Source organism: Lissotriton vulgaris, chromosome 1_1 (assembly GCF_964263255.1).
Source record: "Lissotriton vulgaris chromosome 1_1, aLisVul1.2, whole genome shotgun sequence".
In the NCBI taxonomy this organism is placed as follows: domain Eukaryota; kingdom Metazoa; phylum Chordata; class Amphibia; order Caudata; family Salamandridae; genus Lissotriton; species Lissotriton vulgaris.
This window is the reverse complement of record NC_141685.1, coordinates 1,983,579,965-1,983,606,888: the sequence shown is the minus strand read 5'-3', so window position 1 is coordinate 1,983,606,888 and position 26,924 is coordinate 1,983,579,965. Positions and strand designations below refer to the sequence as shown.

Sequence of the window (26,924 nt, the reverse complement as noted above, 5' to 3'; positions counted from 1 at the left end):
CTGCTGCTCTCTGACTCTGCTGAAGGAGAGCTGGACTCTGCCTTCCCTCTAAGTTATCTCCAAAGATGTGTGGATAACCTTCTGTTTTCTGAAGTCTCAGGGACACAAATGACTTCTTGCTATTCTGCTGGTGCTGTTACAATCTGCCATTTGTGAGTTCTACCCTTACCTGAGGTGCCCTCTCCAGTTCTGGGCCTCAGAAGTGGGTTCAGCGTCTCTTTTGCTACAGAGTCGTTGCACCATCATTACTGTGCCGATCACAACTGATGCAGTGACCTTTCAACACTGATTCAGACCTGTGCGGCTCGTCGACATTGGGATGATGATGTAGCGCAGATCCAAGAGTCCAACCACAAGGCTTGACTTTGATGCATTGACCTGACTGGGAGTTTTGATGATGACACTGTGCTGGCCCTAGATTCCGACCGTGAGGATCGACTTTGACACATAGACCCAACTGTGTGAATCGGACCCGACGCATTGCCTTCACTGCATGGAGAAGATTGACACATTTCATTACTTGCTACCAGGAAAGGTACTTTGTTCACTAGGGTCTGGATGGGTCCTATATCTGGCCTGTGCTTCTATGAGGTCAGCCCGAAATTTGATTTACTTTGACAAGACCTAAATAGTCCTTGTTAGTGCTACTTGCTTCTAAGCACTTTACTGCATATATTCCTTTAAAATGCAATATTTCAACTTCTATACTTTGGATATTTGTCATTGTGGTTGTGATTTGTTCAAGATATAATAAACTATTTTTCTAAGACTGTGTGCAGTTTTTTGTGGTGTGTTCATTTTGTTACTCTATGTGTGTGTGTGTGTGTGTGTTGCACAAATACTTTACACATTGCCTCTTTAGATAAGCCTGACTGCTCTGTGTCAAGCTACCAGAGGGTGAGCTCAAGATATCTTTTAGTGTATTTAGCTTGCCCAGGCTTGAGTGGATGTTCCTTCCTGGCCCGGGTGCATACCTCAGCCAACCAGGAAACCCATTTCTAACAGCCTGTATCAGAAGAAGCTGCTTTGTGAGCAGAGGAACAATTAACAGTTTGTGGACAGAAATAGTAGAATCCTTTATAAACACAGAGGAGTACATCATACTGCAAAGTAACTAACACAGAGGGGTACAGAGCCAGACCCAATTATATTATTTCAGTTGAACTGCAATTAAAATGTACAAATTAGGTTATGAACTCTTATTACCACTGCAGAGTAGTGCAATATCTAGACCTGAAGTAATGCAGGTGGTATGATGTTACATAATGAGTAGAGTAGAAGACGTGCAAGGAGAAATGGGCTTTAGCATTGTTTGCTTTCACTATTTATTTTAGTTAAGTTGCGGGTGACTTTGTGATGTGAAGTGACCATAACATAAGGTGCCTTTCCTCTTCTCTAATATTCTTATATGCATGTAAAATAATACATGCATTGACATTCTTCACATGTTGTATATGCGAACGCTGATCTCATCATAAAAATCCTAATAAAATCAATTTATAGAAAGGAACAGGGAGGAACTTGCCTTCTGCTTCTGTCTGGGACCATGGGGTTCAATCTTTCTTCTGCATGTACCCACGTTTGAGGAGAGCTTCTCAAGGGTTGCACGTGTGGTGGAAGACCTGATTGGAGAGAGTTATTGAGCCTGTCTAGCACTGCTCGTTTTCAATTAGCATGTTTTAAGGGTCCCTCAGATACCTAGAAACGTTTGGAATGCCCAAAAAGTGGTGTTTAAAGAACGCAATGCTCTTTCCATCTACATTACCATAGTTCCTAAGAACAGGTATTTTTTTATTACTTTTGTAAAACAAAATTCTAGACGCTAATTCACGTATCCAGTTTTTATTCATGACATTTGTCTTCTTTTTACTAAATAGGTTTAGACATTTTACTCCTGTTTAAATATTTAATTCAAGGTTGCTATTTTGTGCCATTGTTATTAGGAGCTAAGCCCAGAGTTTTTCAAGAAGTCTTTATTTCACATTACAAGGCATTGATTTACTAAGAATGATGGTATTTATAACGTGGTCTTCCCTCAGTTAATAAGCGTAAATGTCGCATGGAAATAAAAGTATCATATTGTGAATTGAAATACATTTGCTGAGATAACTCTACACAGAACTAGACTTTCTATGACTTGCAATGGATTAGGCATAAGTCTTATATTTAATGTGATTTGGAATTTTAATACTTATACTTTATCATTCCAATTCTTAGTTCAGTGTCATTGAGCTACACGTTATCAATGACTAACTGAACCAATGGAACATGTGCTATATTGTTTACATTTTTTGTAATGCTCTTTCAATGCAAATGGGTTCAATCAAATTGTTCTCTCATCCAAAATACTTCTGTAGATTCCTGTCTCCTTCAGTTTCCATAACCCACATTCTGCTTTTCTCCCGCATTCCAACCCTATCTTACCATCCGTTATTTCTTGCTCCTTCATTCTATTTAGATTCTCCCTTGTATTTCTCCTTTAAGGTTTTCTCTGCTCTATAGCTCCTCAAGAAATCTGTCATTCCCTCCTCCTAATACAATCTAATGCATTCCGTTTATGTGCCCCAGTATCCAGTTCCCCTTGGGTATTTTATTTTCTCCTTAATGCTTACTCACACTTTCTGCCATCCCTTTGGTTTACCATAATTTCTCCTCAGATACCCTACATATCCTAATGGTTTCCCATCTCAATTAGATACCCTCCAAATCTAAGATTTTTCATCATTTTTATCTCCAAACTCTCCCTGGGGGTACACTTCCTCTTCCCTGGCATATTTCCTCTCCCGTGCTCCTCTCCATCAACCCATTCTAGTACTATCAGGTACTCCTTATTCTCATCCGTATCTTCCGATTCTTCTGTACTTATTAGTACTTTATTCCTGTAGTATTCTTTCCTACCATTCCAATCAGCTACCCACTATTACCTTCCTTTCACCAAATTTCCAACACAGGTGCATGCTGATCCTCAGTAGCACCTCTAAGTAATCTGTATTCAGATCTTTTTTAACCCATATCTTCTATGAGTGTGTGCACACACAAACCCCCCCAACAAACCAAAACCTACCTAGCTTTGATCGCTGCCTTTGTGTTTCTCGATCCTCGAATCGCTATTTCACGTGCACTATTCAAATGGGCTAATGGAAATCTATAGACAATTTTTCAATCTGGAGAAGGGTACATAAGTGTCAATATTTTTCACAGTTGTGGAACAGTTCCTGTTTCCTTTTGTAGTGAGGATATTTCACTCTGCCCTTAGAGGTTAGTGCCTATTGATTATTTTAAAGGAAGTGGAGAGTTTTGACAGCTTTCAACTATAATTTCATCTTTAATTGTTTTTTTGTCTATGCTCTTGGGCTGTATGATTCTTTGTTTAGCTATAGATTTCCAGGGATGAATATGTTAATTTTCTAAACCTTGCTTGAATTACTACAGATTTGCACGGAAGGACATGTTACTTTGCTCGATCCACAGACCATATTTAGCTATGAACTCTGTGTTATGACAGTCCACTAGAAACCAGTTAACTGTTAGATTATGTTGCCATTTCCAATAAGGCAAGTATGGTAGATATCACTGTTTAATTTCTTTCTAAACTCCACTCAACTTTGACAACAGTTGATAGAACCTCCTGGCACAGCACATCCAAAAAATTTTCCTGATTGACTCTGTGTACTTCAGTTTAATAATGATATTAATTTACTCTCCAATATCAAATTCACAAGCACTTGCTTTATGAAATCAAATGATAATTTGGTAATAGGGCGCTATAAAAAAACAATGGCATGAAAAGTGGTTTGCGAGACTGAGCAAATATGAATTACTTTAGGTCAATAATATTGAAAATGTACTAGTTTTGTCTTATACTCTAACAAATAGAGCACTATGTATTCAGATAACCTCAAATTAGCTTACAGATATGATAAAGAGTGTATTAGGCGCATTTGTTTAACTATTACACTGTCATGCAACCACTTAGATTGATGCATGTCACTAGTTACTAATGACATCATGCATTCTAAGAACTTCTATCATAACAGTCTAGTTAAAATATACATTATTGTGAATCTCTGCTAGTTACACAAAATCATTTTACACAGAATTGTGACTTCCATGGGCTGGTAATTAGCATGGTACTCTGCACAATGTAATCCTGTTAACAAGTAGTAAAGTGTTTGCGCTCTCTCTTTCAAACATGGTAAAATTGGCATGCACCACATTGGCACATTAAATGTACAATTTATTCCTAGTATTTGATACTCTATGTATGCAGGGCTTGTACGAGTGAACCGTGAACCCAGAAAAACCCAAATAATTACTAAGAAGTTCTAGCCTCAGAGACAACGTATGACCAACACTTGTGAGTGTACTCAAGAGATTTCAATCACCCAGAGAGTGATAAAAGAAGTTTAAGAAAAAATGGGTGGAAAAGAGCATAACTAACATCACACCAAATTTGTGATAAGAGATAGAATAAAGAGAATATTAAAAAGATTAGAATCCGCTGCTGTCGATCCCTGCTGTGGATCCCGCTTGTACCTTGACTCATTGACTAAACATTGATGACCAATTTTTGTCCATAAAAGAATCAAAGTCCAAAGGTAAACTTTCCATCTGTACTAAAATGGCCTCTGTATCAGAGCTGGGCTCCATCGTAGTCAGGCTCAACTTTTGGCTCTGATCTGGTCTAGCATGACCAGATTACTGCTGCTAGCACAATTTATTCTATTTTCTTGAAATGGGTTTGGGATTTTTCTTGTGTTGTGTTTTCACTTTATTACTGTTTGAGTAATGCACAAATACTTTACACATGTCTCTAAGTTAAGCCTGACTGCTTTGTTCCTGCTACCAGAGGGTTCAACACAGGTTTATTTAGTGACTCTTGTGATTCACCCTGACAAGGATTCTAATTATTATTTGAGGTTGGTTCTCACTTCTCTCAACCAATACTCCAATTTCTTACAACTGCCAATTACACAGAGTCAATTATCTACAATAGGATGTTGATGATAGACTATCAGTTAACTACAAGAGGTTGCAGAATGTGCAAGATTGACTGACATGAAAGTTACTAACCCAGAAAAGTGGAGACTATTCTTGATTATCAAATTTACTGAACAGCTTTATTGATGTACAAACTATTATGTGCAGTTATTTTGTGGAAATAATTGTAAATTATTACCAATAAAGAGTCTGTGAAATATCAAATGTGCAATCAGTGGCATTGGACCAGATAACAAAATAAAGAAAGGAATGCTTTAATTAATCATATTAATGGCTTACTTATACCCTCCCCTCCAAGTGGACAACCCATCCCTAAATTAATTAATATCACATCATATACACGAACAAGCAGTTATACACATTTTCTTTTCTTTCCCAAGAAAAGAGCACCCACAGAAGGAGTTACCCACCTGACCCCCATTCCAACATCCTAAAAAAGTAAAAATATGCTCTGCTATTCCTCCTCAAATGTAGCCATCCAGCCCATCAGGGAACCCATACCCTTAGACCTTTCTTCCCATACTGTCAACTCAGTGTTGTAAATAGCCATTAGACGGGCAAGCCTTTGTTGGACTGATGGTGGAGAAACGTCTTGCCATGCCGTATCCAATCACAGCCTAAAAGCCATCATTGCAATAAACACAAATGCCTGTGACTGGCTAGATATTAATTCATCACTAACTCCAAATAATATAAGTTGTGGGCTCAAATCTATGCATAGTCCCAATCTTCCCTCCAGGAACTCAGTAATGTCATCTATTAGGCCCCCTAGGGCCAGACAGGTTGTGAACTTTTATATCAGATCAGCCCCACATAAGTGGCATCAGGGACAGTGCACTTTTTTGGTTCTACTCCAGTTAGCTATTTCCCCCGGAGTATGGTATAACTTGTAATAGGTTTTGAAAAGCTGTACTTGCAAAAGGTGGAAATTAAGATAATCTGGGCAAGATTTCGAGACTCTGAAAGGATGTCTTTTCCGGTCTGAACAATCTCTTCCCAACACCCTTCCTGCTTTTCTCTATCATCGGGCTTTAGCCCATCCAACAGCTGGTAAAGACTCTTGATGGGGGTTTTCGTAATCAAGACTCTATCGACCAGCTCAATCCTAGAGAATCCTTCAGCACCTCCTGCTTATTTCAGTATTTCAGTAAAAAACACGTATTTGAAGATATTTAAAGAATTCATGGTGACCTAAATTAAACCTGTGCCACAGGGTCTCAAACGAGATAACTTCCCCCTCTGGAAAGAAATCTCCTAATTTTGTAGGGCTGCCCTCTTCCCATCGAATAATATGGGGGCCGCAAAGAATTACCAGGAGATTAGGGTTTTTTATGGAATCGAGTGTAAAAACCCAGCCCTAATTTCTTCCAAACCACTGCCCATATTTTAAAAGAGCAGTGGAGTGTCTTAAAACTAACTCTTTTGTAGTACCCATACTCAAGCTAACACCAAAGTACTCCCCACGCCTCATTCCCAATCAAACGCTAATATGGGGTGGGACCTTGAGGAACCTCTCCTTTTATCCTCAGCAACACAATAACTTCCAACCAATAACCAACATTCCCATGCTATCCAAGGTCTTGGAAAAATGTGTTCAGCCACAATTAAACCAACACATCACGAATTTCAAGCTTCTGGACAACTGCCAATCTGTATTCAAAACTGGACACTGCACCAAAACGGCTATTCTGCACATTGTAGACAACGCCCTACTCGCACTCGACCAGAATGAACCTTGTCTGCTAGTGCTTCTCAACCTCTCATCCGCCTTCAATACTGTTAATCATTGCAAAAGTCTATAGAGGCTAGAAAACAGGATGGGACTATCAGGCACAGTCCTTCAATGGTTCAAAACCTTCTTGGAAAACAGGGCGCAAAGGTTTATGGTGAACAAGAATCTAACTCGTCCATCTCCTAATCTTTTAGGAGTATCACAAGGTTCTGCCTTATCCCCTTAGCTATTCAACCTCTACTTCGAATCCCTAACTGATTTACTACAGCTGTCGAATATCTCCTTCCATATGTATGCAGATGACACACAGTTGTACATCAAGGTCACCTCCCTTGAAGAGATCAAGTTGATGAATCATGCTCTTGAAAATACAGTCCACTGGCTAACCACCAACCACTTTAAGCTAAACTTTAAGAAAACTAAATTTGTTCTAATCCCCCCTACAAAACAAATCTGAGACATTGATGGACTGGACCAAGATGATCACTGCTCTAAACTGTACCCCTTTCCTAGTAGACTCCACCAAATCACTTAGAATCACACTGGATAAGAACCTAAACATGCAAACACACATCAAGATGCTAGCTAAAAATGCCTGTTTTCACCTCAGCTATCTCAGAAAAATGAAACCATTCACCGAGACCCGGGACCTCAAAACTGCAGTTCAAGCGTTAGTGATCTCGAGGCTGGAATATGGATGTACAATGCTATTGGGTCCTCCCAAGATCTCCACAGCCCGTTAAAAACTTGACCACATCTCGCCACACCTGAAAGCACTCAACTAGCTGCCTTAAGAAGCAAGAATATAGCTAAAGATGGGCCTGGATCACTCTTAAAGCCTTACACTACAAGACACCCCAATACCTAGACCAGAAACGCACGCTATCGGGTGGAAACAGACTCACTAGGAACTCTGACAATCTACTCTTAAAATCTTCCTGCTTCAGCGAGAAAAAAACATTTGATAGAGAAAACTCCGGAGCTGCACCAACAATTTGGTAGTCTCTCCCCCGAACATCAGAGGTATCTCTTCTAAGTCAACATTCAAAACGGAAAATAAAACCTTTCTGATGAGCAAATTTCTCCCTATACTCATTATACTTCAACTGATCTCCTTATGACTTGCACCTCCCTTGAATGACTCTCCACACTTCTTCAATTACTGTTTCCTGAGGAAGTTCTACCATCCTGTACATTTCTGCTTACCTCTTACCTAGCGTGCTATTCTAACCTCATCTCTATGATTTCTTGTGTAGACTGCCTTGACAAATAATATTTGATTGTACTTAAATTTGCATTAATGCCCAGAACTGAAGTACCATGTCTTTTCAACATGTTTATATCGTATTGTACCTATCCGTTCTTCATATGTGCCTGATTTCATTCTGCCTAGGACCCTACTAAACTGTCTTGAATGTGTTTTACTCTTTACTGTGAAGCACTCTGTTACCCAATGTTGGATCTTGTTTGCATTATGCAAAACTCCAAAAATAAATAAAATAAAAAATAGACATCTGTTGCAGGGTGGTGGCCCACTAGTAGATTCTTATATTGGGTACAGCTAGCCCCCAGTGCTCTCTTGTGAGGGTCAGATTTTTCAGCACCCTTCTATGCCTAGCGTATGCTCACAGAAATCTAGAGATCACCCTTTCAATAGCCTTAAACCATTGATTCCCTACTTTGAGAGGGATAGCTCTAAAAAAGTAGAGTATCAAAAAAATGTCTTCAACAAGTTAATTCTTCCTATCAAAGATATTTGTAAATTATTTATTTTACTGAATTCTACCCTTGTTTTTTTAATCAATGGATCTAAATTTGACTGTATAATTGTATCTACTGCAGATACTATATTCTCCCCCAAATAGGTAGCACCCTCCACCGGGTGTCTAACCTTCCATTCCACATCTCTATTTTTTAGACTTTGGGTCTTGTCCTGATATAACTGATATCTCGAGAATTTGCCCAACTGATTAGCCTGTTCTTCTATTTCTCTTAATGCCACTCGGGGATCTGTAGTAACTACTGCCAAATCGCCGGCGTAAGCCAATATTTTTGTTTCCCAATCTTGCGACCTAATAGGCTGTATTAACTTATTGTTTGCTATCCTCCTTATGAAATGATCAATATAAAGGGCGAATAACGAGGGAGAGCAGGTGCATCACTGTTGTCTTTTGCCCACTATATCCTTATAAGTTCCGACTGACCACCAATCAGGGAAATCCTGTATACAAGCTGCTGATACAGTGCTTTCGAGGCCACGCCAATCCCGGCACCTAAGCTGATCTTCTTGATCATAAAGCAGAGATAGTGCCAGGAGACCCTATTGAATGCCTTTTCCGCATCCAAGAGTGTTAAAGCCATAGGGGCTCCTCTCACTGCTGCTGCATCTAAAAGTTTAATTACCCGCCTGATATGGTCTGTTGTTAATCTACCTAGAACAAAGTGGTGTTGCTTAAGAGACACGATTTTGCTGATTATTCCAGACTTTTGTCCATGGTTTTCTTTGTCAAAAGGCTAATAGTTGTTGCATTAGCCACAGCTATGTTTGACTGTGCAATCTAAATCTCTATACCCATGCCCAGTTCGTCTGTCAACTTAGCCTCTGCAAGAGACAACCCTTTCTACAGGTCACCCAGATGGAGTCTCTCTTTTTTTGACTGATCCAACTATACTGGGCGGGCTTCCCTCGAATCTAAGCTTTAAAGGCGTCCCAGATTATCCTGACGAGAGCACTACCTATATTTTCTGACAAAAAAACTGGAATCCACTCCTGCATGTGACTATAGTGTTCATCATCCGCTAAAAGAACCCGTTCAAAAGGCCAACACCATAGCTGGCCCGGTTTATCTAGGAGTGGGACCTCCACCACCAGCTGGTTGTGGTCTGACATAACCAAGGGATATTTCTCTATTCGACTACCCTGCAAAAGATTTGAGAAACAAAGATATAGTCCAACCTTGCATATACTTTATGTGGAGCTGAGAAATATGTAAAACCATGCTCCAATGAACATTTCTCTCTCCAGATATTCCATGACTGACCTCAAATCCGACAGAGATCTTAGATTTTAGGTTTACAGCCTTTATAATGTTTTTCCCCCATGCCCACCAATTCCTTACTCAGATTGATGTTAAAATCCCCACACATGAGGAGCGGGAGTGGCCATAAAGATAACTTGGAATTTAGCCACTCAAACACTGCAGAGTCATCTAAGACTGACCCATATACTTAACAAAGTGTGACTCCCCCTTTGGAAAACTGACGCTCAGAGATGACCCAATGATCATATTTGTCTCCCCGGACCCTTGGGAATGTGCCCCCTTTCTGTGTCAAGATTGCCACCCTGTGTACATGCTCCTTGTGAAGTACTACATACCACTTGGTACCCCAATGACTCTAGCAGTATCTTCCTAGACCCCTCAATGTGTCTCTCTTGCATACAGATAATGTCTGCCTTGAGATAAAGCATACCAAGGGCTAATTAGACATTTCACCCACAGACGTTAATAGTTGAAATTTGACAGAGAACTCATTCATATTGTGTAAGTAAAAGCCCATTGTCTAGTCTAATATGATGAATCCAACCCTCACACCCCCACTTGTGCATGACTGTCCCTGTCCACTTGGATGACCTCCATTGCCGCTCCCTTAACCACCCCAGCAACTCCCATCCTCAACCACTCCCACCGCAATCAAGCAAAAAGATCAGATCTGACCCTGGTGATGCCACCCACTCCACCCACCCCGAAGTATCCCGCGCTCCAGCCCACATGTAGAAAAAGAAAAAAGAAAAAGAAAAGAGATGAAAACCATAAAAATTAGGTGCTAAAATATACAGTTGAGTAAGAAAGAAGCTCCCTTCTTAAAGTCCATGGACTGCAAGCTGCAGAAGTCCTCCGACACACAACATCATGGAAAACTTTTCATTCTAATCCCGCCAGCCCGGACCCTCTTTTGAACTCCTTTAGGAATTCTTGGGCTTTAATTTCAGACGTTAAGATTCGCACCTACCTGTTGAAGACGACTTTAAGACTGGCCGGGTTTAATAGATATGCCTCACTGCTTAGTCCCTGAAAGGATGAGAACAGCTGGGGTAGTCACCAACCCCTTTCCACAGTGGTGTGGCAAAAGTCTGGGCGTACAAAGAACGTATGCCCCTCGAAGGTTTGGTTAGCTTCTGATCTTGCCTCGTAGAATATAACTTGCAAGAGGAGAAAGCTACCAAAGAAAACTAAAATTGCCAGAGGCCGTTCAGGTTGTTCTACCAATCGGTTTTTTCTTAGCGTTATCGGGTAAAAATTGAAAAAGCTCACTAAAGAAGTCCCATCATAAAAGATCTAATGTCACTTCCCTCAATGTTTTCTGCTAGGCCCAGGAACCTAAAATTGTTTTGACGCTGTTGGTTATCGAATTCCTCGAGCTTCCATATTACATCTGTTATTTGAGATTCCTGTGCCTTGTTGTGCTTTTGAAGTTTCCCGACTTCCCCTTCTATTACTCCGGCCCTTTCCTCCACAAGGGCCACTCTCTCCTTCATTTCTGAGCAGATTTTGGTAATTTTCTGAATTGCCCCTTGCAGAATTTTTATGGCCTGATGGGCCCTACAATTTTCCAACTGAGCCTCTTCTTGCATTTGCTTTAAGGTAGAGTAGATAAGCTCAATAGAGGGGGTGTCAATGGGACCCGGTTAGTCGCTGGGCTGACTTTGGACAGATCTTATCCTCCCCGTTGTCATTGTAAACCTGGCAAGTGGCAGAATAGTTACATTTTAGCTTACGGGCTGTGCTTGTGTCCCTGTCTTGGTCAGTTCGGCTTGCTGTAGTCTTTTTTCTCAGTTTTTGGGTAGAAATTTTGTTGTGACTATCCCCAGGGCTAACCGATGAGCCCTCGATCCCGGACTCCTCACCAGAGAGCACGACTCTAGATACTGACAGCTCAGACTCATCGTTAAAGAGAAAAGCTCCATCCCCCAGCTCTGGAGACACCAGCACATTGCTTGAATGTTTTCCCCAAAAAATGTATATCACACAAATTGGAAACTGGGAAGAGGGATAGAGGAAAGTGCTCTGAGTTTGCATATAGGCCCATTGATCGCGAGCCCCGTAGTCCTCACTTAAGTAATTCTTCCACTGGGTCACTCTGCTCAGGTACCAGTATCCCACCCTCCTTCTAGCTGCAACATTGTATCCGTGAGCGGAGACTTTGCCTGAGACCCGCCCGTCAATCCCGCATGAACAAGAGCGGAGGAGGTGTTTTTCCCTTTAGACTCATTGAGCGGCTAGCATCAGCCTCAAGCGACTGACAAGAAGACCTCCGCTATTGATGGTTGCTTGGAGCCACCCAGATCGGTGCTGATTTGTTGCTGCTTTCTGTGGGCTTCTTCCTCTGTTCCCTTTATTCCACGAGTGGAGCAGTTCTCGAACTTCTTGGCTGGAATGCCACGATGGCGCTGGCTCAAGGCTTGTCCCGCAGCAGAGACTTCCTTCCCTGCCTTGTTGAGCCTAGGTGGCATTCCGAGTGGGAGACCCTGCCCCAACCTCCTCCGTAGAATCCCGATTGTGGTACTAACCAGGCAAAATACTGCTGTGATTACGGCTCATGTTCCTCGAAACAGTAACGATTCGAACTCCAGAGCCATGAAGGATCAAAGAGGTATGTTTCTTTCTCCGTATTAGTCTTTTAATAATGCAACGATCTTTCCACCATCTTGTGAGATTTCTCAAAGTGGGTGCACGAGGGAGTTAGCGACTGTTCACGTTGGGAAAGCTGTAGTTTGAGTAGAAAATTTACTAGAGCTGCAGAAAGAAGCAGTGCCCTTGTGCTGATTTTACATTACGTCACAAGCTCCTGGTGTTAAAAATGAGCATGAGCAGCGCAACGTGCTGAATACCACCTGCTAGCAAACTCTGCAGAATCTTGTGGAGTATTTATGTAACTCTGTGGAATTCCGCTGAGTGAAACTCTGAGAGTTCCGGCCAACCCTAGCCAATTCACGATTTGCTATGATTATGCTCTGTTCAAATACATTTCTAAACTTCTAGGCATACACACTTTCTGTTTAAATGACCTCTTTATATTAAATATGTAATATACTACCTAGTACAGCGTGGTGCATAATAGCACTTTACTTTATCTTGTGCATAAATATGTATATTAGGAATTAAATCACATTTTTATTGCTAAATTTATTTCAACTTAAACCACGGTTTTTATCCATCATGCTCACTAGAGTGAAAGTCTGGTGTGCTTTAAAATCAGTATGAATCTTCAGGATTTAAGTTTAAGCGTGATCCAACATTTGCCACTCTTTAAGAATGCTCCACTGGTTTTTAAAAGCGCGTTTGCCTGAAATTGAAGAAGCAGAACAATTCTAGATTTTTGCGTAATTTTACCACTGGGAAAAAATCCTATACTCCAGTGGTCTCCAACCCGGTCCTGGAGGGCCGGATCCATGCCAGATTTTTTGGATATCCCCATTGAAATACATGTAGTAATTTTAAAATCTGGCATGGATCCGGCCCTCCAGGACCGGTTTGGAGACCCCTGCTATACTCCATAAAAACGCCTGACATGTTAAATTTCACATGTGTTTTCTACTGGAGATAGGATCAGCTCGTAAGAAGCACTGCTATCAGCATGAGAAAAAAGCAGGGACATGCAGTTCTTTTTTCAAAGTCGATTTTTAAATTGCCGAAATGGCCTTCAGAGAAGCAATGTTGTCCAAGCCACCACCAAAAACACATATTTGCGACCCCCCTTCCTTTCTCCTTTGTTTTTAGGGTGTTTGAAGTACGTAGGACACTAGGGTCCGTTTTGTTTAAGCACAGAAAAACGACGTTTTTTCCAACGAAATACAAGTATTTTGTGTAGCTGACAATAAATAATTCGTTCATTTAGAGGAATCGTGCAGATATACTTTTAATTGGTCCCATGGGGCTCTAGTTGCTCTCAGCAGAACATCCCAGCTTCTATTTCTTCTAATGACACGTTCTCTGGAATCACACATACTATGTAGCAGGGACAGACGTAACAGCGTGTACGTGTTTTCCTAAAACAAGTACAGGAGTATCCCGTGTACAGTACATAGCCACTAAGATTAACTGTAAAGAAAGAAGGGAACAGTAGGCGGAGGTTGGAAATGAAACTTGGAATTTCAGCATCTGCCACAAACCTTCCTGTTTAAAATGAAGTGTTCGCAAAGGAATGCAAACTTACTTTCAAGGCGATGCTTGAATTTCAGCTGCATGTGACTTTGCCTTGATGGCGCCGTAAAACAGACATTTCAAAGGCATGCAATAAAAACAACGCTGTATTAAAACCTAATGTGCTTAGACAGATGACTGTTAGAAAAAAGCCACACGCCGGCGCCGTCAGTGGTATAAAGAAGTTCTCAGCTGCAAAATGATGGCTGCATCGCAGACTCACACAAACACAAGAGTGACCTTGAGGAAATCTTTCAGTGGCCTGTGAAACCTGTTCAGTGAGCTGCTACGCTACAGTGTACACAGTGCAGGGCTATCTAGACACTCCATATTCGCATTTAAACTCATTCAATGACTATTGGCCAGACATTGATTTAGTACCACGTGTGGTGTCCCCGCGGTATTTTGAGGTAGCGTAGTTGGCCGTTCCCTGTGATACGCCTCTGAGCGCACCTCCCTTCGGCCCATCTGACTTTGCCACATGTTGGTGTGGTGTCAGAGCTAATTGGGTTAATTAGTTCCACAAGCAAAGCCGACACAGAATGGGCAGAGTACACCACCTCAGGCGACAAAGCCTGGTTGCAGGAAAACAATCATGACCTCTACTAAGGTTTTATGTTTGTCTTCAGTTTGCTGTTCCCAACGAGGGTACAATACCACCACATTGAGACAAAACACAAGTTGGTTTCAGAATCACTTAGTAAGTGAAACCACTTCGAGAACTGATGCCACAAATACGATTTAAAGTGTTTGTATGTGAGTGAGTAGGTTTGCAGTTTGCATGTTTTGTGTGATTTGTGTTTGGGTGGGTGTTTATATGGTTTCTCTGTGCCCTTGTATGTGTTGGGGTGTCTGTGGACGAGGAGGCTGCTTCAGTGTATCTTGCATTATTACAACATACACAAAAAAGGACAAGCTTGACATAGATGCCAACATAGAACCTATTCTCAAACCTCGTGCCCCTGGCTGAACAAAGGCATGCAATACCACACGTCTCTTTCCTCATGATATGTTTATATAAGCATGCATGGAGGCAGCCTAAAAGAAAGCATCTTGCCTGACAAGCAGCAGAAAATGTGATGACAAAATATGTCAGCTTCACAATTCAAAATACACAGAGACAGCTGCAGCTAATGTTACTTGACAGAATGTGTAATATTCATATATGTCAAATAGGTGACTTATTAGATGGAAATTGAAGGAAGCCTCTTTCAAAAAGCAAGACCAGCTGTATGAATGTGAACACCATATGGCGAACATTTACACCACGAGATCCAAAACTCTATACACTTCACTGTCTTCTTATAATTAGTGTGAACATTTTCTTCACTTAAATGGCAACGATTTACATTAAATCCACCCTTTTTAAAGTTCCACACCAAGTACACATCTTAGGGCATGTTGAGAAAGAACGTATCTCAAGAGTTAACAAGCAATGGCAAAGCCAATAGGTCGCTCCTAATCAAGGTATTGATTTTGCAATTTTTTTTGCTATGCTGTACACACTGCAGCTGCTGTGCAGCATGACAAAAAGTAATATTAAAAAATAATATTAATAATTCTATCACAGGGCCAGTGCTTGCTGCGTCATAGGGCTTTTTTTTATTGTTGGCAGGAAGGAGGACGAGGTATGAGTCAGCACGAAGGCAGGGAGGGAAGCACTACAGAAGATGGGTGCGGGGAAAAACCTCTCCATGTCTTAGCAGGTTAATATTTGCTATAGCGTATGGGGGGCAACACAGGAGGATGGACAGGTAGGAGGAGAAACATGGGCAGCAGAAGGGGGAAGATGATGCCTTTTTTGTTATGTCGGGTGGGAGCAGAGAAACATGAACAGCAGGAGGGAGACTGATAGCAGGGCTACACACAGACAATTCATGCATGCTCGAGGAACAAACACAGAAAGAGGAAGGGAGCCTACAGGAGCTGACCAATAACAAGCAAGTTAATGAGAGTAACAATGAAGCCAACCTTTGGTAAGCAGTGGGCGAAATCTAAATCCACTAATGGAAAACAAAAACTTTCGAAGATACAACACGTTTAGGCAAGACCTAAAAAATGCACAAAATATAGGAATTTCTGTTTATATTTTAAATATAAATCTTGATGTATTTGGCAATCACTGGAATTCATTATAGGCTGCCATCCAATTAACTATCCTTTCTGTTTCCAATTCTCTATTTATCTGAATACTATGTAGTCACAGTCTGTAGCTATTCCAATTAAAACTGCGTCACCAGACAAGCCACTTTCAAATTGCAAGACCAACTGGATAAATCTCATAACATCAGGGGGCAGCACAGTGCATGTATTATGTTGGGGCCACTACCTACGTCATATGCTGACGTCCAGTTAGTCAGCCTAACCATAAAAACGCCAGCATGGAAAAAGATGATAATGTTGCTAGACACATATTACATAATACATTATGGATGACCTGGGACCAATTGACCATCCCTCAAATATTTATTTTCTCGGTAAAAACGGATGCATGTGTAGAGTGTACGCGTAGATTGCACATTTAGTTCCAATAACATCGTAATTGTCCACTACAGTTTTAAATATGTAGAGTGGACATCATACATACGCGATAACACACCTGACTCACCAAACTATAGAGTTTGTCTGGTAGGCAGCCATGCATTGCCATCTAAGTAAAAGCATACACGAATGTTCAAATGTTTTCATTCGCATCCAAAGAAATGTATACTTGAGGGGATTGGCTGGCGCCACGCTAAGAATAATAAAATAGTGAAAAAGATAAAAGTGCTCATTTTACACTAACTAGTGTTTTCCCTAACACAAACACCCATTTTCAAGTTGCCATGAAGCAAATGTGACATTGTGTAACCTGCAAGACCATTCGATTCACTCTAAAGGTGGCACGCATCATAGTTTCTTTTCTGGTGAGCACCGCGTGTGACATCAGGCACATAAGAAGAAATCTGCAGTGTTGTCAACAGACATAAACCCCACATTTAACAAGATGCATAGCACTAATGTGTAATAAAACACTCTTATCTGTAAAAAGTGACCCAGTAAACAAAATATCAAATTCATGCTTTCCACATAACTGCACATCGAACATGTAGAAAAGTCACTAACCTGTGAAGGTGGCCGCGAGTAAGAGCAGCAGCAGAAGTTTAGGAGTCCACATGGTGTAAGTGTGGCCGGTCACAGATCACAGAGAGCTGGGTAGACGCCGACAAGCTGCTGCGCACAGAAACTTACTGGGAAGCCAGCGCACAGCTGCTTTTTATTGCAGTGATCTAAGTTTCTTGTCTGATTAACTGGAAAATCTGTCTGAAGCAGGATCTCCCTCTTACGGTAAGGATCTGCCTACAAACAACATCCTTTCCCTCTTCCCTCCCCCTTCTCAGAGAAATCCGAAGCAGAGTTCCCCATGCCCTGTCCTCCCGAGCAGCACGGGTAGTGGACTCGCGCCAGAAATTATTCCATCGTCATTGCAGATTTAATCGCTTTTGAACTTTCGGCAGGGGTATATGTCAAATGCTGACGAGTATATTTTGTTTGCTGTTTTATGTCCCTCCACCGCCCGCCCCTCTTCACTCTGCTCGTCCTCTCTACGATGTATCGCCGAAGTGTCACGGATCGGATTGTTTATTAGAACTTAAGTAAAGCAGGCTGCCCAGTTGAGATGTCTGTCGGCTGCAAGATTATAACGCTTGACTTAAGTGTTCTTGAGGGAACATTGTTTTTCTTTCCAATGTGGTGGGATATGTATAGTATTTCATATTGTAGTGTACATATGTAGAATGCCTATCACTATAGGAACTACGTTTTTTTAAAGAACGTGCAACCTAGCTCCTCTCGAGTATTCCGCATGACACTTTCACCAAAAATATTAATACAAACAAATTTATCTTGAAATGTGTGTAAAGACAGTGGTCATGTGTTAAAGGGTTATCATGGTTGGGGTGGGTCAGGAAATGGTACATTAATAATTGAAACGACCATAGGCAAAGTTTGTCAAAATATCCTAAAAAACATCATCAAGATAGAACCTTTGCTTTATTTTTACTTCGTGAACATCTACAAAGATTTTTTGGGGGAAGAAAGACATATATATGTATATATGTAAATATATATATATATATATATATATATATATATATATATATATATATATATATATATATATATATATATATATATATATATATATATATATATATATATATATATATATATATATATATATATATATATATATATATATATATATATATATATATATATATATATATATATATATATATATATATATATATATATATATATATATCCAGTCCCGCTTCCGTTCAAAACAGGCTGGCACATGCTCAACGGTACACCAGGTAAGCTTTATTTTCACCTTCAGGGCATTTTACTGATAATGGCGAGTCTCCATCGCTGTCCCTCTGGCAGACGCGTTTCGGCGTGGATTGCCTCTTCAGTGCCAGTTAAGTGTGACAGGGTACACTGGTGAGGGTCTTTTGAAAGTCCAGTGTATTAATCCTATTGGATGGTTTTGTGCGGCCACAAAGAACGGACTGCAGGATCCGGTCTGTGCCACTCACTGCATGCTGGTAGTTTGAGTCCGTTTCAGCTCACACACTTCCAAGCCCCCACTCAGTCAGTAGGATGCGTTCTTTCTCATGCAGCACAACAATAGAAGAACACTCGTCCAGGCTGTGAACATAGTCCAATGACTATGTACCAAGCACAATACATAGCGGATTTGCACAAAAAATAAGAAAATTTATAAAATTAATAATATATTTTTGTACATGATTTTAATGTGCTGTATACAAAATTATTGGTTACAGATTTTAATCAATATATTTATTGGGAATGAATCACGATGAATTACGTGGAACATCAAATTGAACAGACAAGCCGAGAGGGACATTCTCTTTTAAAATCTGTTTTGTTTGTTATTATATATTGTTTTCAATATGGTGAACTACCATTTAAGTGTGGTTGAGGTGTCAAATGCACAATCATACTGTCAAACGTAAGCGCTACTGAACCAGGCTGAAGTATGTTTTTTATTTCCACAGGCTGTGGGGTCAGCTGACTGTGTATTGGCACTTTAAAGATGATGGGGGTGTAACCGACCATGTCATGTGATCAAGGGGCTGAGGTCCCGAAACGCGTCATGGCGGCGTGTTCCGTGCACTAAGGATGAAATAAACCAACTTGCAAAAACATCCATTTGGGTCCGGTTTCGTTATTTCCTTTGGAGTCTGACTTGGGGGATTTGGCGAAGTTCGTGGCATATATATATATATATATATATATATATATATATATATATATATATATATATATATATATATATATATATATATATATATATATATCCAGTCCCGCTTCCGTTCAAAACAGGCTGGCACATGCTCAACGGTACACCAGGTAAGCTTTATTTTCACCTTCAGGGCATTTTACTGATAATGGCGAGTCTCCATCGCTGTCCCTCTGGCAGACGCGTTTCGGCGTGGATTGCCTCTTCAGTGCCAGTTAAGTGTGACAGGGTACACTGGTGAGGGTCTTTTGAAAGTCCAGTGTATTAATCCTATTGGATGGTTTTGTGCGGCCACAAAGAACGGACTGCAGGATCCGGTCTGTGCCACTCACTGCATGCTGGTAGTTTGAGTCCGTTTCAGCTCACACACTTCCAAGCCCCCACTCAGTCAGTAGGATGCGTTCTTTCTCATGCAGCACAACAATAGAAGAACACTCGTCCAGGCTGTGAAATGAGTCCAATGTCTATGTATATGCTGTATGTGAATCCTGGAGCATGACCCACTCAATGCTGCATACCTACCCTTGGTTATGCTAGTACTGCAAAGTTGCAGCAAAAAGGAAGGGATTCAACATGGGGAAATCCCTATGTTGATCGTGCCGGAGCAGGGCTTTGCCACTGGTTACCTGCAACATCGAGCATCAGCGAAAGAGAATATGATCACCAAACTGGTAAATTGCATCCCACACTGGACTTTGCCTGCACCTTAAAGTAAATACATCTTTCTACTTGAAATGCACTAGAATTCATTAGGATTCCAGTTGAAAAATCGGACATTGAGTGTGAGGCATTGTGGGAACTGTATGCGTGAAACACCAGTCATGTGACTTTCAGAGTTTAAAAAGGTGCGCCTACACGCACAGGACAATATTTGTTTCTCCTCCTGTGATCAAGGCGGAATGTCTGCCGAAACGCGTAAGGATAAGGGAGAATTCCTGCGCCACCTTACCTGTGAATAAACACCCTTGCACTCCGGTAATGAGTTTTTCTTTGATGTTAAATTGGATGGGCATCTCCGTTCTTACCCTTTAAAAGCCTGGTGCTTATGGATGTCTAAGTGCGTCTTTGTTCCGGTGGGGAACTTTGGAGCTTTCATTTTTTATGGGGCGTACCCGGCCGCAAAAGATGCACCACCCTACTAAGGTTGGGGGCCACAGGCTCTGTAGTTCACAGAGCCACTATGTTGGACATTTGCTTGGGATATTGAATGGCACCCACATGCGGAGGCCCATCTGTGGGCTCAGAACTTTTTGGCAACAACAATATTCATGTGCACCCATTAGGGTAGAGTTCGCTGATCCGGACTACAACACCCACAAGTCAATACGCTCAACAGAGCAGCTCATCGAAGGGTGACATTTTTCCTTGTGTGTGTATGGGTCAGAACAGCACGAAAGTCTGTCGAAGCCTCAGATGAAGTGCGGCAGCACAGAAACGCGTCAGGCATGCATAGTTCGACACGAAAGCTGTTATTTGCATCGGCATGCCGGTTCCGTTCTTACCCTTTAAAAGCCTGGTGCTAGCAGATGTCTTGAGTGCGTCTTTGTTCCTGTGGGGAACTTTGGAATATATATACTCTGTATACTTCCGAGTTTAGACTTAGACCTAGGAATAACGAATAAGTAACTGTAAAGTGCTACGTGCTTACATTGTAAAGTGCATACTGTGCTTAAAGTGCATCATCCGAAATATGTGCAAATCTAGCATTGCTGTGCAAATATGCAAACTTGTCAGTTCCTAGGTCCACATTTAAATTTCACAAATAAATAATATTTCTCAACCTAGATGATATGGGAAAGGAGATCCAGAGGTGTTTTCAACAGTATTGTATCCCTATTCGACCACGATTACCGTTCTCTCCCCATATTAGGGCGGACTCCATGTTCACATTAAAATACAGATAATTTACATACATTTAATAGCGTTACAGACATTTGGGTGCCGTAATTGCCATGTCTTAGTATCTAGTGCAAAAAAATAAAACAGTGTGAGGTTGGTCTTGATGACCTAAAACCCTACCCTAAATAATAAACAAAACAACAAATGTTAGGAACTCTGTTATATCCCTCTTCCTGTTAATTCCTAACAAGGTTAAAACAGTGCACTGTGAAAATAATAATCTAAATTAATGATATTCTCAAAGCAGCATTACGTTTTTGTACCAGTTCATAATAATGGGTGTGTGCTCGCAGCCCCCTCGCGGTCCATCCCAGCCATCGCCGAGCCGGGCGATTACCAAGGATATTACTCACGGGGGGGGGAGCATACAACCCCGTTATACTAGATTAGAGCAAGCAGGTGTGGAGGTCCTCTGTCACGTTAAGTCCATTAGGCACCTTCGTGTTAAGCAGAAGAATGTACTTTGTTTCAAGTTTCCTGAGCCTGGCATCCCTGTCTCCACCCCTTCTGTTGTTAATGACCGCATCGATAACCCAATATCTGAGACCGCTGTTGTTACTTTGGTGAAAGTCTCTGAAATGGCGCGCCACTGGGTAAGTACTATCCACATTGGTTATTGCACGCAAGTGCTGTAAGATGCGTTTGTGGACAGCATTTCTCGTGCTGCCCACATACTGTAATCCACATGGGCAACGCAAAACATAAATAGCATATTCTGTCTTGCATGTTAGCACTTGGGTTATCGTATGGTTTATCCCAGTAAAACCATCCTTGAATGTTTTAGTATTTTCACCATGGGTGCATGCCTTGCAAACCTTGCAGTTATGAAAGCCTTTGTTCTTTTGCCACCATTCTGTTTTAGTAAAGGGATCCGGATTAGTTTTAACAATGTGATCCCTTAGGGAGGGGGCCCTGCTAAAGGTTAACGACACTCGCTTAGGTAGGTCACTGCCTATCACGTTGTCTTTTAACACTATAGGCAAGTGTTTGTTCACTATTTTTCTTATTTGATGATGTTGCTTAGTGAACCCCGTTATTAATCTAAAACACTCAGGCTCTGTCTTCCCAGGTTTAGGAGTATCTTGTCTAGTATCGAGCTCCCTGTCAGCTTTCCTGATAAGGAGTTCCTCCCTAGTTAGATTCATGTATTTCTGTATTGCTCGGTCAATCAATTTCTTGGAGTAGCCCCTCTCAAGGAATCTGTTCCTGCTTTCATTTTGTGCCTGCTCCAGATCTATGGGGTTGCTACATATACGTCTTAGACGCAGCATTTCCCCATATGGGATGCTGGAGATAAGGTGTGCTGGGTGAGCACTCGCAGCATGAATAATGCTGTTGCCAGCTGTCTTTTTTCTGAATACCTTGGACTCCAAACGACCTCCCTTGATGTAGAGTTCGGCATCAAGAAATGTAACACTTTCTTGACTCAGGGTTGCCGTAAACCTGAGATTAAGGGGATTGTCATTAATATCCTCAACAAATTTAAGTGCTTCTTCATAGCTGCCCCTCCATACGACGAACAAGTCGTCAATGAAGCGGAACCAAGCCACTAGATTGTTTCTGATGATGTGTTGGTATCCGTAGCCGAGGACCAGCTCCTCCCAAGCTCCCATGTGCAAACATGCGTAGCTTGGAGAGAAGCTGGCCCCCATCGCTACCCCCTGCTTTTGGCGGTACAATTTATATATATTAATTTATATATTAGTATATATAGTTAGGATTTTTTCTCTATGGGACTTTTGAAAATTCTATGTCTAATAACTTTGGCGTTTGTGGACGGAATCAGCTGAAATTTTCAGGAAAATGGCACATTTTGTTTCTGAGCAGCCCCTGAAAATTTGGGGGGGTTTCGTAAAGGGGGAGCTGAGAAAAAAGGGGGGTCCTAAAACGCGTTTTTAACATTGAGTTTTCTATAGGGCGTTTGGCCTCACTTTTAGCTCGAACGGCTGAATGGATTTGCACGAAACCTGGCAAAATTGTAGGGATTGTTAGCCCGATGTGCCTTTGCTGGGTCTCAATATATGTGCTCCAGTGGATTTTGAGAAATTAACGTTTAAAAAAACAGATATATCTGTGACAGCGTCCCGGGTAGCGCTCCGGTTCTCGTACTTTTCGCGTAACGGAGCTTTGCGAAGCGAAGCTGTTTGGCTCTCCGGTGTCTGTCAACATTCTAAACAGTCCGGAGCGGCCGCCATCTTGTCTCTCGGTAGGATCGAGAGACAAGAAGAGGAGAAAAACGAAGGGGGAATTTAATGAAAGGGGGCAAGGTAGACCCTTCTTGACCCCCTAGGAATGATGTTGGGGTTATTAAAGGGTCCCGTGGGGCAAATAAAAAAAATTTGTTTTTTGCGGTAGAAGCACTTTCCGGTTCGCGAACCGGGTAGCGAACCGGGACGCGAAACGGGAATTCGCCATTTTGTGTTTCGTTTTAATTAAATTACAAGATGGAGGAAAAACAATGTGAGAAATGGGTATAAGGGGGTACGGGAGACGTATCCTGACCCCCTATGTTTTCTGAGGGTGGCTGAGGATGCCCATATATGTTGATACTTGTCTTCCAGCGGCTGCGCGTGAGCGTTTTTTTTCTTCGTCTGTTAACGTTCGATTCGAAGGAAATCAGGAAGTGTTGACCGCCATTTTGACACTGCGAGTAAATATATTGTTAAAAATAATTGTTATAAATTAATCCGTATTGATAAACATTGTCTGCGCCATCTTGCTTTTTTCCAATGCCACACTTTTGTCGTGCACGGCAGCCATTTTAGATGCCTTGACCAGACCCACTCTCTGCACGTCGCCGATCCTCAGCATGGCTCCCCACCCTCGCAAGCATCTCCCCCAAGCACTGGTCACCCCCGCTCTCTCTCTTATGCATGGGGCATAAACCTCCCCCCATCTGCGCTGCTCTTCCCTGAGAATCACACCCTGTGCCCGCCCGACACCTCCCTTTCACCCTATTCACTACAGCACCCTCTGACACTCCTCTTCCTTTGTGTCTGATTGTCCAGGCCGGTCCCAGGCTATCACCTAGCCCTGCGCATGTAGTTTATGGCCTCAACTGTAAAGAATCACCCCTCTTCAAAGGAGTTACAGTAGATCAAGGCCCCCACCCCATGAGATCCGTCACACCACACGCGTTCCTACTATCTGATAACGATCCTGAATTGTGATTGGGGAGGGGATTCTCACTGTGAGGGTGTGTGGGACCGAGCCTGAAGCGGAAGATTCCAGGGATGCCTTTTTGTACATCAAAGTCTTCACAATTATGTGTCACATTAAAAATATATAGCACTCCAACAAAGTAGTAGGATTTTAACACTTTAATAACTTATGATTATATACAACGCACCAAAAACAGTAAACACGTTAAAAAAAAGTTAAACAAAAGCAACAATGGTCAGTAGCGGTCTGTTGTGCGAATAGTCCGAAGGCAGCACAACGCGCTGAGATCTGGACGGCACCCAGGTGATGTCCTTTACTTGCCGCACTGGTCTTGGCATCCTACAATGCTGCACCGAAAAACGGCGTGGGGCACCCCGGGGGGGGGGGGAGGCGGCGTGAACGGGCCTCCCCAGGTGGAGGCTCGTCTGCTGTAGTGGGTCGCCCCTTTACCGTTTCAGTGTTCATTCAGCGGTTTTCCGCCCGCTTTTGCTGCACTGTGCCTCATTCGCCATTCAGCTGTTTACCGCCCGCTCTTGCGGCTACAGCGTCTCGTCCACCATCCAGTTGAGTTGCGCCCGCTCTTGCGGCTACAGCGTCTCGCCCACCATCTAGTTGACTTGCGCCCACTCTTGCGGTGCAGCGATAGGCGGCTGCCACAGGACTCTTAAAATGGCGGCCGGCTCTTCGGATTTGGGCCTGGTCCACTAAAATGGCCCTGGGACACCTTGGAACTCGGACGCTTGCCTGCTAGGGCTTGGGCCCCATTCTCGAAAGCTTCCCCTCAGCCTTGAAGATTCTACAAAAGTCATGGGGGCCCCCCGACTCCCGCAGGCTTCCGGTGGGGAGCGGCTGCCATGATTGCTTGCGGAATGGCCACGACTGAGCTACGAGATGGTGGTGCTCTCATGCTGACGCCAGCTTCAGTCTGAAACATCCAGAAACACTGTAGACTATCAATTCGATGACTTCCGGTGGAGCCTCAACGTGACCCGGTAGGGAAGAACTTGCCCTCCCCTCTTTTGACTGATGGTTCTTGTTGCCTGTCCCCTCTGTTGTCATCTAACGGAACCTTTTTGGATTGCAGAGTGAGAAAAAAAAAGGTGGGGCTTTCATCGTTTGGGAAAAAAAAATGTTTTAATCCAATGAAAAGTGTTATTTTTAGGTCATATGATCAAGCATTTCATCATTAGGAAACCAAAAGTAAAATGAACCAATGAAAAGTTTTATAAACAAGTCACATGACCTGTTATGCGGCTTTGGACTATAAAAAGCCTACAAAATCCGTTGGCCTGAGAGGCGGCGTCAGTAGCGGAACGATGTGCGAATAGGCCGAAGGCAGCACAACGCGCCGAGATCCAGATGGCACTGAGGTGGTGTCCAGCAAGTTGCCGCACTGGTGTGGCCATCCTACAGTGATGCGCCGAAAGACGGCGTGGGGTGCCCGGGGGGGGGGGGGAGGCGGCGCGAACTGGCCTCTCCCCCCTCCCTAGGTGGAGGCACCTCATGTGCAGTGCGGCGCCCTTTGCTGTTTCACTCGCCGTTCAGCAGAGTTGCGCCCGCTCTTGCGGCACAGTGCCTCACCCTCCATCCAGCTGAGTTTCGCCCGCTCTTGCGGTACAGCGACTCGCCCGCCATCCAGCTGAGTTTCGCCCGCTCTTGCGGTACAGTGACTCACCCGCCATCCAGCTGAATTTCGCCCACTCTTGCGGTACAGTGGCTCAAACGCGCCGAGATCCGGATGGCACCGAGGTGGTGTCCAGCAAGTTTCACTGGTGTGGCCATCCTACAATGCTGCGCCGAAAGACGGCGTGGGGTGCCCGGGGGGTGGGGGGAGGCAGCGCAAACGGGCCTCTCCCTCCTCCCCAGGTGGAGGCACCTCATCTGCAGTGGGGCGCCTCTTAGCGTTTCACTCGCCTTCCAGCTGAGTTCCGCCCGCTCTTGCGGTACTGTGACTCACCCGCCATCTAGCTGAATTGCGATTACTCTTGTGGTGCAGCGATAGCCGGCTGCAACAGGACTCTCAAAATGGTGGCCAGCTCTTTGGATTTAGGCCTGGTCCACTAAAATGGCCCTGGGACACCTTGGAACTCAGACGCTTGCCTGCTAGGGCATGGGCCCCATTCACGAAAGCGTCCCCTCTTTTGACTGATTGTTCTTGTTGCCTATCTCTTCTGTTGTCATTTAACGGAACCTTTTTGGACTGCCGAAAGGGGTTCTGGTCCGACCGCTTGTTGGTGGAGACATTTTGACTATATCCTGGACCTGCCCGGCCTTGCCCAAAATGGCGCCGGTATAAATGGGACTCGTAACTCCTTGTTGTGTACTGGTTGCCCAAACTTGATATCACGAGATACGTATGCAGTTTTGAAGCACATGGCGGGCGGGGACGAGTACTGATTGAACATTTGGACATCCCTATTGATATTAAGTTCTGATGTGTTATTGATTACTGTACTATTGAAAGATCGAATTAACGTCACTCATGGTACTTGCCCGCAAATGTATATCTAGATAATTTTATTGTAACTGGCCCTGTCGTACTTTAATTATAAAATGTACGTCCACGGATTCCGCAACTGTTAGACACCTTAGTTCTTGCAACCTAATGGCCCGCCCGTTA

At 42.7% G+C, this 26,924-nt stretch overlaps 1 protein-coding gene across 4 annotated transcripts in view; it reads right to left on the bottom strand.

Annotated features, from left to right (window-relative positions):
- HGF (hepatocyte growth factor) overlaps positions 1-17,355 on the bottom strand; it is a 479,128-nt gene extending 461,773 nt beyond the window's left edge. For 2 of the 4 annotated variants that reach the window (XM_086919817.1, XM_086919823.1), the window contains exon 1: positions 17,041-17,355. In XM_086919817.1, coding sequence (XP_086775943.1) covers positions 17,041-17,092 — 52 coding nt within the window. In that variant the 5' untranslated portion in view covers positions 17,093-17,355. The remainder of the gene's footprint in view (positions 1-17,040) is intronic. The other 2 variants (XM_086919811.1, XM_086919814.1) reach the window with 1 other exon arrangement.
- Between the last annotated feature and the right edge of the window lie 9,569 nt (positions 17,356-26,924).